Below are 17,169 nucleotides of genomic sequence, written 5' to 3'. Positions count from 1 at the left end.
TTGGACCCTGAGCCTCAGGGGCCGGCTCAGGAGACCCAGTTGCCGCCCGCTTGTATCAGCAGAGTCACCGCACGGCACGTGGCACCTGACTGAACAGCGCCCCATCCAACAGGCCTCTCTCCGTCTCACAAAATCTCACGGAGTCAAGCACGAATGAGCATCAGCAACTTGCCTGGTAACACTTTTCTGAGGGAACTCTGCCTTCTGGAGCCTGAGAGAGAAAACTAGGTACACGTCTCTACAGACGCAGATCCTCGGCAATCTGTGAACTCATAACAGCAAATCAGAAGAAACCGGTATAATAGGGGGGGAAAAAAGTTAAGTAAGGAGCATTTTAATCTTATGCATGACAGCTAACTTCTCCCCATCCACTCTGGGATGACTAATACCTATTTCCAAAGCTTAAATCCTAAGTAGGGTGTAACTGAGAACGTGGCAGAAGGCCTCCACAGCTTTGCCTGCAGATCCAGAGAGCCCACAGATGAAGCCAAACCTGAAAATGAGCGGACAGTGCTGAAGAGTACTAATCTGATATGACAGCATGAAAGGAAACCACTGCTTATCGGTCAACACCAGTATTCTAAAGGAGACAGCGAATGTACAGCAGACAGTTCAACCAAAGGAACTGGTTACAAAAGTAAACCCAATGAGGCTGCTACTGGACAGAGGATACCGTGAAATGATCCGGAAAGCACCACGCCTCCCCAGAACTCTGCATGTTCCTGCCACACGCACTCCACTATGAGTCCTTCCAGCTTCCTCGCACGTCCTCTGACGAAAGCCACCATTGGAACAGTACAGGCCAAATGCACTTACTGAGACGAGAAGCCACGCTGAAGGGGAAGGGGCTCTGTAACTGAAAGTACCCGTTCCAATTTATCTCATTCTTTCAATGTCAGATTCAGGAGGCAGCAAAGGCTGAAGGCATATAATGCCCACAGTAAACATTTCTACTTCCATGCATGAAATGTACTTCTGGAAGCTTCTCTCTCACCTGTGATGCATCGGCTGCCTTCACCAGGTAGTCTGTGTGTTGTGTTTATGCAGAGCCAGAGCTCCTTCAGAAGTAGCTTTACTTTTCCTGCACAAAAGAGTAGAGTATTAACGACATGTCATTTGGCTCAATCTACAAAAGGCCGACACACACACTCCTGGGAAATCAGGATCTCTTAGGGGCTGGGGAAACAGCTAGGGACCAAGGCTTCTTCCCCAAATCCAACCACTGTGCATAAATCGCTAAGCTGCTGGTGGGAAGGCCTGCAACGCTCCCTCTGAACCATGAGGACAGGCTTGTTTTTTCCCCAGGGGTGAGGGGAATGGGAGGGCACAAGACTCATAAGACCAAATCTACTTGCTGGTAAAAGTCTTTACCACCTATTTGTATGAATGGACCATACACCTTCTACAGAAAGTGGGGAGAGATGAGGGACAGAAGCACAGATATAGTGTCTGATAAAAGAAACGCTGGCTCTACGTTTACTGCAAACAATAGCAGAAAACACCCCTCAGTGACATGAGGGTGTCAGAGAACTCGTCAGAACTGACCATGCTGGGTAGAGCGTCCAATTCATGATCTCAAGGCTGTGAGTTCAAGCCTCACGCTGATGTAGAGATTACTTTAAAAATCTTAAAAGACAAAAATCAAAAGACAAAAAAACTGGCCATGTTGTAACTAACCTGGGGGCTTTGTGGAGAATAGAATATTCATTAACAGTCTTAAGGGGTTAACAGGGTGGAAGACAGAAACGTGTATGTATAAACAGGTGGAAAGGAAGAGATTATCGCACAAACAGGCAGACTCACAGAGAAACATAAGCTTTTAAAAGGGAAGTGAAAGCCTTGGAATTTTTATACATTTTCAAAGGGATTAGGATTCCTAGAATAGTTAAGAACCACTGGTTCAGGTTGAAAGGTACACATTTCTCCAGATTTAGATCCTCTATGATCTGTGAATTCAGATCGTTTTAAATACAGCAAGCCTAATGAAATTCATATAACTAAGAAGTGACACTACGGTTTTACAGTGAGTTTAGCATTAATATGTATACACATTCCCAAAAAACTGCCAGACAAAAAATATTCATAAAAATTTAAGTATGACTAGCTTGTGGCCAGATATGCATAAAAAGACCAACCCCGCTAATAAAAATTCAACTAAAAAAAACTTTAAGTATTAGATAATTTCAGGCCTCCTCAAGTTCTATTATAATTTCCCTTAAGTTCTTAAATTGGCCTGAAGCATTTATTGAAAATACTGAAATCTTTAATCCAGTTCTAGAGAAGATGAAAAACCAACCTTTTAACCCAAAATATCTGCAAGAGCTCACATATTTGGAAATAGGTCAGCCCTATTTAAGCCGGCCAACTGTATCACTCCACAAAGAGCGCTGTCCCCAGAAGAGCGGGCCAGGGTAAGTGGTGAGGACACAGTAACAAGGCAAGCTTAAAAGTTTCCCATTTCCAACCTCTCTGAAGCTCAATCGACTTCTGACTGTCACTGTGTATGAGCCACACCCATTCTCTAGTTTGAAAATTCTGTGATCAAGTAACTTAACTGCATTGTGATTTAACCTACCCAAAAGCCTGCTTCCAAATACTGTAATGCCCTTTGCTTAAACGCCCTGACCAGGGTCCCTGCGTATTACGTATACCCAAAGCAGCAAACAAGGAACCTTAAAAAAAGAGAGAGAAAGTTACTTTTCTATTCCTATGGAAGCTATTAAGCAGAGCTATGCCTTTTCTGAGCACTTGTTCACTACCTCTAATCTCACAAGACAGAACTATCCATTCCCAGTAAAGCAGGAAAACACAAACACCACCCCTCCAAAAAAACCCCGCACTGTGGCTTCATTGCTTAGCTGTGAAGAGAAAAGCTCATTATGTTGAACCGCACACCTTCCACCAACCCTCTACAGTCCTGCCCGTATCAAAACCTAAGGCGTCCATGCGTGTCCCTGTACTTGTCTGCTCTGCTGGCCTGTCCGGCGTCACACGAACGCCGCGCTCCCACAGTGAGACCGTCACAACTGGGTTTTACAACCCGGGTGGGCATGAGCCTCACTAAGGTTTTTCCTTTTCAAAAACCTGATTATTCCAAACATCAATTATTCTACCCTGATAAGCCTAAATTTACCATCTGCTTGCCCTTTCCCATCTAAAACTCAGTGGGATTTGAGTAAGACTGGATCTTTAGAAATACGTCTGGGGAAACCTCCCATCTTTATGCCGTGAGCCTCTGATCCAGTAACAACGTTCACTCCCGTGTTCTGGGCTTTCACACTCTTCCGCAGCTTTACAGGCTTCTTCACAGGAGCCTTGCACACTGCTCTCAGATTTTTCTCTTCCTAGACGCGTTGATCCCACTGCCTTAACAGGTGGTTCTCATTCCGTCCTGATTCCGAGAGGCTGAGGACAGTGCACTCGATGTGCCCAAAGCCTGTACCACCACTCTGCCACGCTCCTGTACTTGTTTTCCAACTGAGTCTGCCGAGACAGTCTCATCATTTGAAACCATGACAATCCTGCGTCGTCCTGATCAGTACTTACAGCCCCCGCTCTTCCATGAGGGCTCTGCTGCACAGCTCGGCGGGGCCCCCAGTGCATAATAAAGAATGGAGGCAACCAGAAGCACCCGTGCCTACTTCTGACGGTAAAGACCAGGCTCTTCAGCTTCCACCTTTCTCAATCTCCAAACGTGTTTTTCTACCATTACCTCACCAAATATTTTTTTATGAAAAATGGGTGCCGTATTGAGATGATCGTCTCATTTTTCTCTTAACCAGTGGTAGTGGTCTTCCTAAGATAAACCCTTAAATCGTGATGAGTCTGTATATTCTACTACTCCGAGAATGGCGTTCTCAAAATTTCGTTTGGTATTTTTGCAGCTGTATTCCCAACTGACAGCACGTGTGTGTGAGTGTGTGTGTGTGTGTGTCACTCTTAGCTGGTTCTGGTATAGGGCTATTTGAGTCTAAGACAATGACATGGAAAGAAGTCTATATTTTTCTAAGTTCTCAGACACACAAAAGAACAAAAAAGACATTAGTTTGACTCACTGAAGCCTTTATAGAACTCACTTGTAAGTCATTTGGATCTTGTATGGTATTAGATCTTTAACTAATTTTTTTTAATTTCTTTTGCATTATTTTTCTGTTCAGGTTTCCAACAACCAACCCAAGTCAATCTGAGCATGTTTCCCTTGAAAATGGTTCATTTCACAAACAAGATTCAATTGGAATATAAATGTGTGAATTTGGGAATTCTCTCATTGTGGCTTTTTCGTAGCTTTCCCAGCCGTGAGGCCTTTGTGTTTCTGTTCCTTCCTTTCTTGATCAGACCTGCCAAAAAACTGTCGGTTTCAACAGCCCTGCAAAGTCCCAGCTGTTTGTTCTAATGGGCCCAAATCAACAACTTCTCCTTCTTTCCATTTTCCTCAGTTTTTGTTGCATTTTCCTACTTTCCCGTCATTCTTGCTTTCTAAAATAATCACGTAAGATCACTCATTCCAGTGAATACCACACTGACAATATCTCAGAGACTTTAATACTGCCCTACAGTTGTTTATTTCAGTTTTTATGTTCTCTGCTACCCAAAAGGAGTTGGTTTGTGTTAATGCATGCTCATTTACCAGACAGATGTGGAAAGTTGTGGGGTTTTGGGGGGTTCGGTGGGAGGGAGAGATTTTTATTAATATCTTATTAAATTTCAGTATCATAATAGTATCTCATATTAGGCTGGAGTTTCTGCTGTCTAGCAAACAGATTTCATATATGTCTGAAAGTATTTTAAAGAATCCTAGGTGTGCGGTTTAAGAGTTAGGTGTAGGGACGCCTGGGTGGCTCAGTTGGTTAAGCAGCTGCCTTCGGCTCAGGTCATGATCCCAGTGTCCTGGGATCGAGTCCCACATCGGGCTCCTTGCTCTGCAGGGAGACTGCTTCTCCCTCTGCCTCTGCCTGCCATTCTGTCTGCCTGTGCTCACTCTCTCTCCCTCTCTCTCTCTGATAAATAAATAAAATCTTTAAAAAAAAAAAAAAAGAGTTAGGTGTAAATCATCAATCCTGAAATTACAAATCCAATTCCCCTCTTTCTGTCTGCTTTTACAGATGACAGCATCTGAGAAACACACTAAAGCCTCTCGCAGAAACAGGAGACTACTCCCTCCAGCATTTCCAGACATTTTACCACAGAGTCCCACATTCTTAGTCTATGACACCAGCGTCTCCTTGATGAACTGCACCTAACCTGGATATTTCCTTTCAATCCATGTAAACTCATTTCTAGGCTTGAATTACTTTGTGCCTGGTTACTACTTTCAAGTCAGCATTTACTCCAAATTTCTCTATCTCCCTACATTCAATCTTTCCACTTCATTTGATTTTAAAAATACTTCCTATTAACATGCCAGAAATAAAGACCATACACAGAAGTCATGCTCAACACCTGACAGGCCTTTCTAATAGAAATACTGCATGTGTGTCCTGCTCTGAGATGTGTCCTTCAATCATTTCTTGCTGACCTCCTCTCCTCAGGGCTCTGGCCTCCCCTGGAGAGGTCCTGACAGGTGACCAGTGCGACGTGTATGATCTTGTTTTCCCACTGGCTCAATTTCACTGCAGCAACAGATTCTCTAAGGACACTAACTCTATTTTTAATATTTTCTTCCCTCCCGTTCGTGATTTAATACCATCTCCTCAGGGTTTTTTCCTTGGTACCTTTCTTCCCCGTGACTGCTGCTTCTCAGTTAGAGATGAAAGCTGAGGCCGGCCATCTCTGAGAGCCAGCGTGCACTTCTTCAGCCTACATTCCTCTGGTAATACATGAAGGTGCTCACTTCATGGACCTATGGGCCCTGTCTTCGGGGGGAAGGGATGCAGAGTGAAGCAGTTACGAGGATTTATACGGAGAACGTAAGTATCTCGTCTTCTGTGAACAGGAGTGGCTATCCTTCAAAGCTGGTGTAATTACCCAATTTTCTGATTTTCTTAAATCCACACCCACTCAGAGTGCCTCCTATGTCGCAAATGACACCTCACAGAACTAAACTTCAGGCCACAACGTGTGGATAAATGCTAGAGACTGTTTCTGAAACCAGAAGGCTATACATGTATTTTTCAACCTGAATCTATTATGTGACAAACCACTGATGTCCTGCTCCATCTCCCACGCCCTGCACCTCTGATCTTAAGAAACGCAGGGCTCCTACAATCAAATTTGCTTTTTGAAGCCTGCTATTTTTGCTGTAATTTTGGGTTCCATCACCAACTGATACCATCTGCTTTATTTTTCCTCCACTGGTAGTAAACTTTTTAACTCTAAAGGAGAGTTTTTTATTGTTGTTTTTTGGGTTTTTTTTTTGGTATTGTCTTATTTTCTGACATCGCTAATGGATTTAAAAAGAAGGAAAGGCAAATGTGGCATTCAGGTGGCCTTTCAAAAGGTGAAGTCAACGCAATATACTTTCTCACTTGTGAATTTCTTTCAGAAGTACAGATGAGCCTTGAACACGGAGGTCAGAAGTGCTGACCCCCTGCAGAACTGAAAATCCATCTGTAATTCTGACTCCCCTAAAACCTAACTACTAATAGCTCCGTGTGAACCAGAACCTTTCCTGATAACACAAAAGGCAATAATATGTATTTTATACACCATATACATCATATTCTATATTTTTACAATGAATAAGCTAGAAGAAAGAAAACTGTTAAAAAACAGTAAGAAAGAGAAAATACATTCACAGTACTGCACTGTATTTATAGGAAAATACCCACATAGAAGTGGATATGCATGCAGTTCAACCCAGCGTTGGTGAAGGGTCAGCTATATGGGAGAAAAGTATTAAAGATATACTTAGTAATTAGGAATTAAATCCCCCAATGTCCACAGGTAAATAATTAACAGATTCCTAAAGCCTTGATGTATTTACCTGGAAGAAGTAAAATGTGCAGCAGACAACACTCACCCTCTTGGTGAGAGCAGAGAAAACAGAATGCAGGGATAGAGAGCAATTCCGAGGACACAGTGGGAGGGTCCAGTTTTAAATAGCAAGGCTTGAGAACCGTCAAATCCTAAAACAAACCCACCACACCAGCCCAAAAGAGAAGGTGACAAAAGCAGCTGAGCACTGGCTGGGAGCACCGAGCCCGGCGAGCTGCCACTTCCCTGGGCTGCACTTGTAACTCAAAGACTAGCCTTCCACACGGAGGGGCGAGGAAAAGAGGGTTGAAGCGCGTCCTATGAAGCAGTGACTGTGGGAAACAGCAAACCAGTGCCCAGGCAACTGAAAGGTGTTAACTATTAAAGCCTTTAGCCCAAGAAAAGGTGATCTTGTGTTCTGAATTAAAAACAAAAGGACAGGACGAAGGGAAAGGGTAAAGGAGGCTTGTAAAGAGACGCCATATCCTTGTAGGAACAATGGAAGTGGTTTCAGTAATCTCCACTTAGAGGAAAAAATAACACATTGGTGACATAAAAATACCATTATTTCCTTATTTATCATTTGAATTTCATCTCTACCAAGAAAGTAAGACAGGTAGAGCAGAAATCCGTATCTCCTCTTTAAAAATGGAGAATGAAAGGAAGAGAAGTAAATGGCCAAGGATCACACAACTAATAAAGAGAAATATTAAAGCAAACGCTTCAACTTCTCAGCACCCAGTGTTGTATCTTCTCGCCTACAAGAAAACACACTGCATGACAAAGACCGAAGCGTCTGTGACTCCCCGTTCCACAACTACTGTCTTACTTCCCCTAGAACACTTGGCCTTTCCTCCAAAAATACACTGGAGGGCTTTGATTCCAGTTTTCCTGCTTGACCTTAACAATTTTTATATACTTGGCACCCAAGAAATTTTATAAATTAAACTGGCAAACTGTAACCTAATTAAAAAAACTATACTTACTTATTGAAAAGTATGGAAATTATACCACAGACTGGTTTCCCTTTCCCAAGCAATACTGCTGTTGACTCTCATTCATCGGATTATTTGACCAGACAACAAGGTGATATAATACATACAATACGCACAGAGATGTAAAATGGATTATGACTTCTCTAACACGAACATCTGCTAAACCCTAGAAGTTCTTCAATCACAGGTAAGAGCAACAAGCAACCTCCCAGACCACCGGAAGTAAGGCACAGAAATTCGTAAGAAATCTGTAATATACTCACTTTTATCTATGCTTCCATAAGAATCACTTGAAATTTGTGTTCCAATATGCCTCAACTCTAAAATCATGGGGAAAAATACAGTTAATAAAGAATATTGCATATCAAAACAGAATTTTCAAGCAGTCCGCGAACACTCACCCTTTTCATTTTTCTGTTTAGAAAATTCATCGAGCCGTTCCTGTGGAAACAAAGTGCTGACAGGGTTTGAAAGGGGCAGGGAGTGCAGGCATCACATACCCGATATATAAGGCGGGGGTCGCTTCCACCAGGCGGCCCAGTTCCTCACTCCCGCATGACAAGGACGCTCTGGAGCCCTGAGGCCATAGGTGTCACCTGGGTGCACACTATTATCTATTACCTGTGTCTTCTTAAATTCCTTTTCAAGTATTTTCTTTTCATTCCTCAGTTGCTTGAAGTCCTGCGTTTGCTTCACAGCAGCCTCTTTAAAGACAGTGAACGAGAGACGCGGCAATAATTTACCGACTTCACAGCTACCACTAAGAAGATCCTCAAAATATCATCTACTGAGAGCTTTTCTCTTTTCATAAAACTTTGAAACAAATTTTGTAAAAAGTTACCGTCCCTTCAGCACCTCCTCAGTCAGGGATAAATGAAGGAACACGGTTTAAACTATGAACCATAAAACCACTGACTTGGCAGAGGCCCCAAGACGCCTTGGCAAATCCCAACACAAGCCAGTCCAAGCCTTCTGGTCAGACAAGAACCCAACACACATGACCTCTCTAGGAGGGCACTGTTCCCTCTTGCTCTTCAGCAATAAGCAACATTCACGTCTCAGAGACTTTAGAGCTGTGGGTTCATCTCAGAATATAGTCAATACTATCCTCTGCATTGGGGAAGTGGGACAATCTTCTCCATGCTTCTTATATTGTTACTTCTTCCTGGAATTCCCATCAACAAGCTGAGAGTTCTAGCTGCTAATACCTTTGCTCTAGATCTACTTTTAAGGTATTGTTTTAGCTCTTCTCTGGATCTTCAGCAAATTCTTCAGTCTGGTTTTTGATTCTGAAGCTCATGGTCCAAATACATTATTAAGAATCTAACCAGTATTAACTTTACCCAGTACATTCAGACACAATTGCCATGAAAACTAAAATCCCATAAAACACCACAGTAACAATTCTTTCCTGACTCCTCCACTGAGCTTGACTGTTTCTTTACCTGATTATTATGCCACATCACTCACTAGGGAAAAATATTTTTGTCACATGAGAAGTACAGGCTGCACTTCCCTTCAAAGGAAATCTGTCCTAAAAGTTGCACATAGTCTGAAACACACAGGCACCTCAGATCTCTTTAAAACACTTCCTTAGATAGACACTTATCTCCACACACCAGCAAGAGAAAGCCATCCTCAAAAAGAACAGTGATGCCACAGTTACTGCCGTATTGTGCTTGTGCAAAACCCAAATCAGAAGAAAAAATGTTTACAAAGTATCTGTACAGTTTAAATCTAAAAACCTGGGCTCAATCTAGGTAAATTCAAGACCGGAAGTATTTTCAGCAAGTTCTTGCCTATATGCCCCAACCCAGCTAAATTTAAATTCTTACTTCACACTCTACATGAAAAATGAACCATGCTCTGAGGCAGAGTACCAGCAGCATGTCATCACTATCTAAAAACATCAAATCTCCTGGTACTAAAGTAGTAACCTTTTCTTTCTATTAACCACTTATTTCAGGAAAAAATGAGAAAGCCCCATAATATTCAACTTTCGAAATTAAATCCTTTTACTGATTGCTGATTTTTAAGGTACAAACATGGACTGTCATTATTTTGAGTGCACAACATTTCAAAGATTTTCCACATGTCATTCCCATATTCCTATCCAGGAACTGAGAGGAATATTCAAACTTCTCCTTAACGGTGCTCTTAGCTTGGTCATTCAGGGTGCGCCCTCAAAAACATGATGACCCCGCTGCCGGTCAAGTCCCACAGCTCTGCACAGTCACCAATAATCTGTGCACAGACCAGTGGCTTCCATTAGCTAGATAACAACAGTGCCAGTTACCTTCCAGCTTCTTCACCTTGGCTTCTAGTTTCTTCTTCCTGAGAAAACAATTTCATAAATAGTAAAAACACATATATGTTATATCTATACACATATACATTAACATATATATGTGGGTGTATATATAGTATATACACACAGTTTGTGGTACATTTTTTAAAATTAAACTTTTTTTAATTAGTAAAATTGATATAACAAAGAAATGTCGGTGATGATGGGCACTGTGCATCAACCACTGAAATCGTCAGCAACTGTTCTGAAGGTAGAGTAAACTAAGAGAGAACAGTACACCATTTAATTTATAGTATTTCTAGAAAGAAATCTGTGTCTTTCTGTCATGCCACATCTGGGAGTCTCCCTGAGCCACAATGGCCTCATGTCCAGGCCAAGCTGATGCACCCCACTGGCCTCCTTGAACCAGTCCAGCATGGCCACTGTCACTCTCGGGAGCATGTGTGGTGGTAGTGATCACAATTCCATCTTACGGGAAGAAGAGGCTGGAGAGCTGCCCCAGTTTTCAGATAGATTTTTGGGTCAAAGAAGGCAGGTAACTCTGAGAAACTCTCTGAGGCACCATGACATCACGCCTACATTAGACTACTGTGTGTGTAGCTCACAAACTCTGTGAATCATGTGACTATCATCACTTGGATGCTTTCAAACAGCTTTTTATTAACGGTAACAAAGACACCCATTCCACAGCACACCTGTTAAAGTCCCGGTACCGAGGAAGGAGCTGACGATGATGTTTGAAAACACACAGATATGTGTGTGCGTGCACGTGTACAGACATAAAACACTTCTATGGAGTTCTTCCTTTGTGCAGCTTTTTAACATATCAAGACTTATCAATCCTCCTTATAATCCTCCAGGGGAGGTCTAATTTCCACTTGACAGACCTCTAGACTAATGTTGAGTGCCTAACTAGTTTAAGCTCATAGTTACAGCCCACAACCCAAAGACAGAGAGGAGAGAGCACTGATCTAAGAACCAGCCATTTTCAGACACGAAAACCGAATGTCGACAGTCATTTTAGAACTTACTGAGCATCAGTTTTCAAGCATTCTTCTTTTACACGTGCATATTCCTGGTGAGTATCTTGGTACAACTTGAGAGAACTCTAAGAAAAAGATAGCTGTTTTCAATTTGAAAGTCACTGACCACCGGTGAGAATTTACTTTGAACTTTGACCTTGATAAGTGAAATTATTACCATTTTTACCAGTAAGAAAATCAACCAAATGAGTACATATATTAGACAGGAAACCAAAGCAAATTCTTTGAACATTTTAATAGAGATAATCAGATGCTTAACAGATGTAATATGATCAACAGTCTCATCAAACAAAACTATGCAATTAAAATGTACTAATTTTAGGACAACTCCACATCTTCCTAAGACTGAATAGCCAATATTTTCCTCAACCAGTTAAAATTCAGCAAAATCTAAAGAAATTCTAGAGCTCAACAAATATAAGCTATCATTACTCCTACACAAAAATATAAAGCAAATCATTATATTTAACGATCTCTGGGGAAAATGTGCTACCGTCACTCAGGAGGTACCTCCTGACAGCCACCACGGCAGGGGAAATAATCTGTTGCCAAGCACTGTATCCTACTACAATGTGCATATGATAGGTCTTTAAAGGCCATAGACCAGATGGACTTTATGACCCCCTTTAATAGATGAAATGTCTGAGGATCCAGAAGCTGACTTATTTTTCCAAAGTCACAGAGAATGAGTGACTAATCAGCATTTCACATGGATGTCTGACTCCAGTGTTCATGCTTCCTCTCAGATAGAGCTGACAATATTGTTATATATTGGAAGCAGACAAAATTCAATGTTGTGGTTGTTTCTGTTTAATCTTCTTCAAGTAGTTACATATATATAATGAAGACTTTCTACAGAAGGAGGAAAGCCAATCACTGCTCAAGTACGTAGACCTCAGCCCGTTGCACAGCATTACACGAACAGCACCTGTCGAAGACTGAGAGCCAGACTCCGCCATGAAAAGCGCTCACTGAACAGGCTGAGAGGCAGGCATCATTCCAGCTTAGATAGGATATGTCTCATGAAAGAAAACCAACTAACTTCATTGGCCTTTGAATTACATTATCTGTAAAAGCTATGAATTCTCTCCTAAGACTCCTGAAAAGAGTAAACCAAAATTTATAACAAGCAAGTTTACAGCATTTTTTTTTTGTATTGCCCCCAAGCTTACAGCATTTTAAATAACTGTTTTACTGCAACTTGATTTTGAAACAGAGAACAAGATCTCTCCACCTTTAAGTTTAAATTTTTGCAGATTCTTTCACACTTACAGCAAGACCAATGTGAAAAGGCAACCAACGCAGGACACACAGAGCCCTAAAAATTCCCAGCCAGAAGGTTCCTCTGCAGAATCTCAAAGACCACATAAGCAACTAACACAGCATCAGAGAGCTAGTAATTACTGTGAGGACCAAGCCATTAATTAACAAGTTCGATGTTCTCTAAATAGAGGCATACACTTAGTGATTCTTGAGTACCCCTTGTTTCTTCTATTAAGACATAAAATACCCCCTCATACCAATGACAGTGAATAAACAGATGTTAATTTATGGAAGATAAACTTTTGTAGGAAAATTCCTCTGGGTACCTTCTTCTCTTCCAGCTCTGCTTTTAAAGACCCCAATTCTTCCTGACATTTCTGCAGAGGAGAAATTTTTTGAAGCATCTGTTCCACTTGGTGATGCAGGGTACTATTCTCTCTAAAAATGGACAAGATATTAGCATTATTATACAGAAGCACCTACAACGATTTATTAAATATGTCGACTGCTGCTATTCTATTTTTTCGAACTTGGAAGAAAAAAGGAATAAAAGAATCTCTCTTTTTAATGCCTTCTTTTTATACCAACATGATTTGCACACTGCTCTTTATTCTTTGACGTTATAGTCTGCTTCTAATAAAATTACATGAAAAACTACTTGAGAAGTAGATTCTCAGTCTGATAGACAATATATGAAAGGACAATATGCCAAAAAGTAATATTAATAATAATTACATTTTTCCAACCTTGAACCCAATCCCCATTTATCTAAATTAAATGACAGGCAATTTGTGGTCTGGTTTATAACAATGTTTTGCCTTCTTACAGGGGATGAATTTCATATTCAGAATATGAAACACCGCTAAAATTTCACATTTCATTATAACAATGTTTTGCCTTCTTCTGGGGGATGAATTTCATATTCAGAATATGAAACACCACTACATTTTCACTCCATTTTAAATTGTTTAAAATATACACGATAACCACATTATTGATCCAATTCATGCAGACAACAATAAACTTCATTTCAATGGCCACGCCATCAGTAAAACTAGTAACTTAAATACCAGGCTGTAATTTAAGACCTTGGTAAGAAATTCATTTGGGTAATTTAAGAGTAAGGAAAATACAAATCTTTTATGATGACCATCTAAGCAACATTCTATATGATGGGTCAATCCTATGTAGCACTTTGACTATTTATAAATCTAGTCTGATCAGTGTCCACCCCACAAAGAACCATGCAGACAGGTACTTACCTTCTTGCAAACTGCAGCTGTAAAACTTGTTAAAGAAAACTCTCAGTTTTATCTGATACTTGTCACAAGATTAAACTCACTTAAAAACACCTGTAAAAATCTCTGTTCAATGTATATACCAGGCAAGTTCACAATTCCTAGAAAACAATATTCCAAGGTCCATTTATAACACAGTGTTAAAAATTTTTAATAAGTTATTCTATTTACCATAACAGGTACCTAAAGTCAAAATATCTACTTCTCTAAATTAAAAGGCATTCAATTACATCGATGATTAACACTGAGTTCGGAGAATAAATACAAAGCAATATTCAACAAATGAATACTACCCTGGATCCTATAAATAACAAAATCCCCAAAAAGCCTAACCTGAATTTCTCAAATAGTCCAGAGCATAATTCCAACAAACATGAGTCAGGTACTAAGGAGAACCAGCTATCACTATATTCAATGAGTAAAGAAAAAAGAAACACATAAAACCTAGATAACCTCTCACTTTCACAATTTACACAATATGATAACTTCATTTCCCATCTCATGCTGCCAGTGAAAACAATTATCCTTTTACATTTCACCTCCTACAAGTTTCTATGCGTACACCATGAGGTGGCAAATGTCTGTAACAACATGTCTCTGTAACAACACGCCTCAGAATACAGACTTCTCCAGATTAGGGATTATACTCACCCTGAATTACCAGTCCTTGCGAAAAAGAGTTGTTCAAAAATACCTGATGAAGTAAAATGTATCCTCTCCTTCCGAAAAAGGAAATAATAAACTTAACAGAACAGTCAGAATTACACAAAAAGGTAAGAAATCAAGGGGTGCCTGGGTTGCTTCATCACTTAAGCATCTATCTGACTCTTGGTTTTGGCTCAGGCTATGATCTCAGAATCAGGAGACGGAGACCCTCGTGGGGCTCATTGCTCAGCGGGGCGTCTGCCTGAGAGTCTCCCTCTCCCTCTGCTCCTCCCTCTGCTCTCTCTCTCTTTCCAATAAAATCTATAAAAAAAAAAAAAAGGGTAAAAAATCAAGTTACATAACAAACCCATTTAAACCGGCACCATTAGCACCTTGGGTTGGAAGAGCAAACTACTACACACCTAAGGTACAAAAAAATACGTATTTGGGGCAAACACCAAATGTGTTTAAAAAAGAAAAAAAGAAAAAAAAAAAGAATCAATATTTCTTGTACCCAAGGCTGAAGAAGATTACCATATCACCAAATGAGTATTCCAGCATAATTCCAAGGTTTATCAATTTTTAATAAACTATTTTAATAATTTCAATTTAAAAATTTTATAAATTTTTAAAAGTAAACCGATTTCCCTGCTAGATTACATGTGTAATTACCTCATAAAGTTTATGCTAAAAAGGATATAATGAAAGTACACTGTCCTGATACTGGAATTAATTGGCTACCTATCTCCTATTTAGCTAATTAAAATACTTATAACTGTTTCTGTACGGGTTTCATAATCAGAGATATTATTCTTGTGATAATATACGTTTACAGTTCAACAGACTGAGAATTTAAACAAATGAAATACAAATTTTCACTGACCTCCATTTTTTAATGTAAAAATTCAGTACTAAAAATAAATCTAAGTCTTATGCCTTGATTTGATTACTCTAATCAGACAAGTCAGACATGATGGTACCAACACAAACAAACAATCAGTGACCACGTGCAAGCTCTGGGGGGCCAGAAATCCTATCAAAGCAGGCCTGGGGTTCCTGCCAAAGTTGAGGAGCGGCATCTGTCCCAAGACCTCGGCTGAAGCGGCACTTCAGTGAACCCCTGAAAATACATCCATGCTAATTTTCATGGGAGATTTCATTCACGGTGTTTTCACCAAGAAATGCAGAAAAGTCAATTACACACACTATTTCACCCTATCAATAACGTATCTCACCAGAGGCAACTACACTACAAGCGCACTGAATGGATACTGAACAAACGCTCACCAAACTTGTCTTGTAAATACAAAATCACACTGTGATTATGGAGATCAATCGATCTATCCATCTATCTATCTATCTACACTCATTCTCTACAAATCATAAAGCTAATTAACAAAAGTGCTTTCTCCACTATTCCGAATATTCCTACCCGGCAGGCTTTACAAAAATCCTGAGAAATTCTTGCAATACACTATTCAGCTTCACTTTATTCCGAAGCCTGAAGAACCTGTCGTGTCCTGAGTACAAATGAAAAAGACCTACCCACTAAAAAGTTAGAAGACCTGAGGAAAATGAAAATCGGTGACAAAAACAGAATATTCTAAAACAGAAATCATCATGAATCACGTGCTCACAGGAAAAGACTCCTGTTCACTGTGCTGTTCAGAAGGGCTCCCTCCTTAGAGGCTGTAAACACTACCTTCCACTGACAATTCCCACGGTTCTTCTAAGAAAATACAAATAAGTAAATTTAAAAACTCAAAGGAAAAAGCTAGTAAAAGGATATCATCACATTTCTTCTGATATTCTGTTAATAAATTACTGCAACAAAGAAAAGAATTATGTTACTTTTTTGATCTAGAAAATACTGTTGAAGTCATGTTTCAAAATATGCCAGGCACCTTTCTTCCTAGGCCTCCTGCAACAAAACATGTTTAATTAATTAAATATGTATACACACACACACACATACACCACCTTCAATTCTTTTAAAGCGCTGCAATGATATATGAACTTTAAAAAAAATAATAAATCTCCTACCGTGGCTATGAAATACTATGAGGAAATCTGAGCTCCAGTCCTAAAGCTAAGAAGGCTTTAAAGATAGAAAACAGCTTTAAAAAAACTGCCACCCTAGGAAAAATCACTTCCTGACCCATAGGCCTGCCGTAAAGGGCTTTGGACCAACAACACAGGCTTCAGCCTGCGGACAAAGCTCAGCAGGGTTCCACCATGACCCACAGCCCCGTGGCCCAGGTGAGAGACTGAAGGTCTGATACACCAGCCGCTCTGGCTTATCTGTCAGGTTCACAAAGTTCAACAAAGCACAGGAAAACATACTCACTCTGTATTAATAATTTTCTGCTTCAAGGTAATTAGTGCTTCAACATACTCGTTTAAATTCTGAAAGAAAAAAAAAGCTACAGTCAGCTACTTATTTCTGTAATATGAATGATTGTAAGTATACTTTCCATACCATGTGACTTACTGTAAAACGTGAACACATTTACTCTCACATAAACATACAAATACATACAGGTATTATTTACATTACAGAAGAACACAGACCAACTCTGTTTGAGCTTGAACCCATGCTGTACCTCTCTGAATCCTGCTTTAGGTGAACGGCGCTCTCTCTGACAGAAGGGGTGTGCAGACTCTCTCTCTGACTGTGTGCTCTTTGTGGGAATCTGGTATGTATT

The 17,169-nt window shown here is 40.2% G+C and overlaps 1 protein-coding gene across 1 annotated transcript in view; it reads right to left on the bottom strand.

The window, feature by feature from the left end:
* LOC111153407 (interactor of little elongation complex ELL subunit 1) overlaps window positions 1-17,169 on the bottom strand; it is a 96,275-nt gene that overhangs the window by 66,287 nt on the left and 12,819 nt on the right. The window contains exons 2-11 of the mRNA XM_022512423.1: window positions 16,812-16,870; window positions 16,254-16,288; window positions 13,784-13,802; window positions 12,848-12,959; window positions 11,247-11,323; window positions 10,204-10,241; window positions 8,529-8,611; window positions 8,309-8,348; window positions 8,171-8,227; window positions 995-1,081 (exon numbers count right to left, since the gene is read on the bottom strand). Coding sequence (XP_022368131.1) covers window positions 995-1,081; window positions 8,171-8,227; window positions 8,309-8,348; window positions 8,529-8,611; window positions 10,204-10,241; window positions 11,247-11,323; window positions 12,848-12,959; window positions 13,784-13,802; window positions 16,254-16,288; window positions 16,812-16,870 — 607 coding nt within the window. The remainder of the gene's footprint in view (window positions 1-994; window positions 1,082-8,170; window positions 8,228-8,308; window positions 8,349-8,528; window positions 8,612-10,203; window positions 10,242-11,246; window positions 11,324-12,847; window positions 12,960-13,783; window positions 13,803-16,253; window positions 16,289-16,811; window positions 16,871-17,169) is intronic.

Source organism: Enhydra lutris, unplaced genomic scaffold, assembly GCF_002288905.1.
Source record: "Enhydra lutris kenyoni isolate GAN:26980312 unplaced genomic scaffold, ASM228890v2 scaffoldscaffold32, whole genome shotgun sequence".
NCBI lineage: Eukaryota > Metazoa > Chordata > Mammalia > Carnivora > Mustelidae > Enhydra > Enhydra lutris.
Note: the sequence above shows the minus strand (reverse complement) of the source record. Positions and strands in the feature narration are given on the sequence as shown.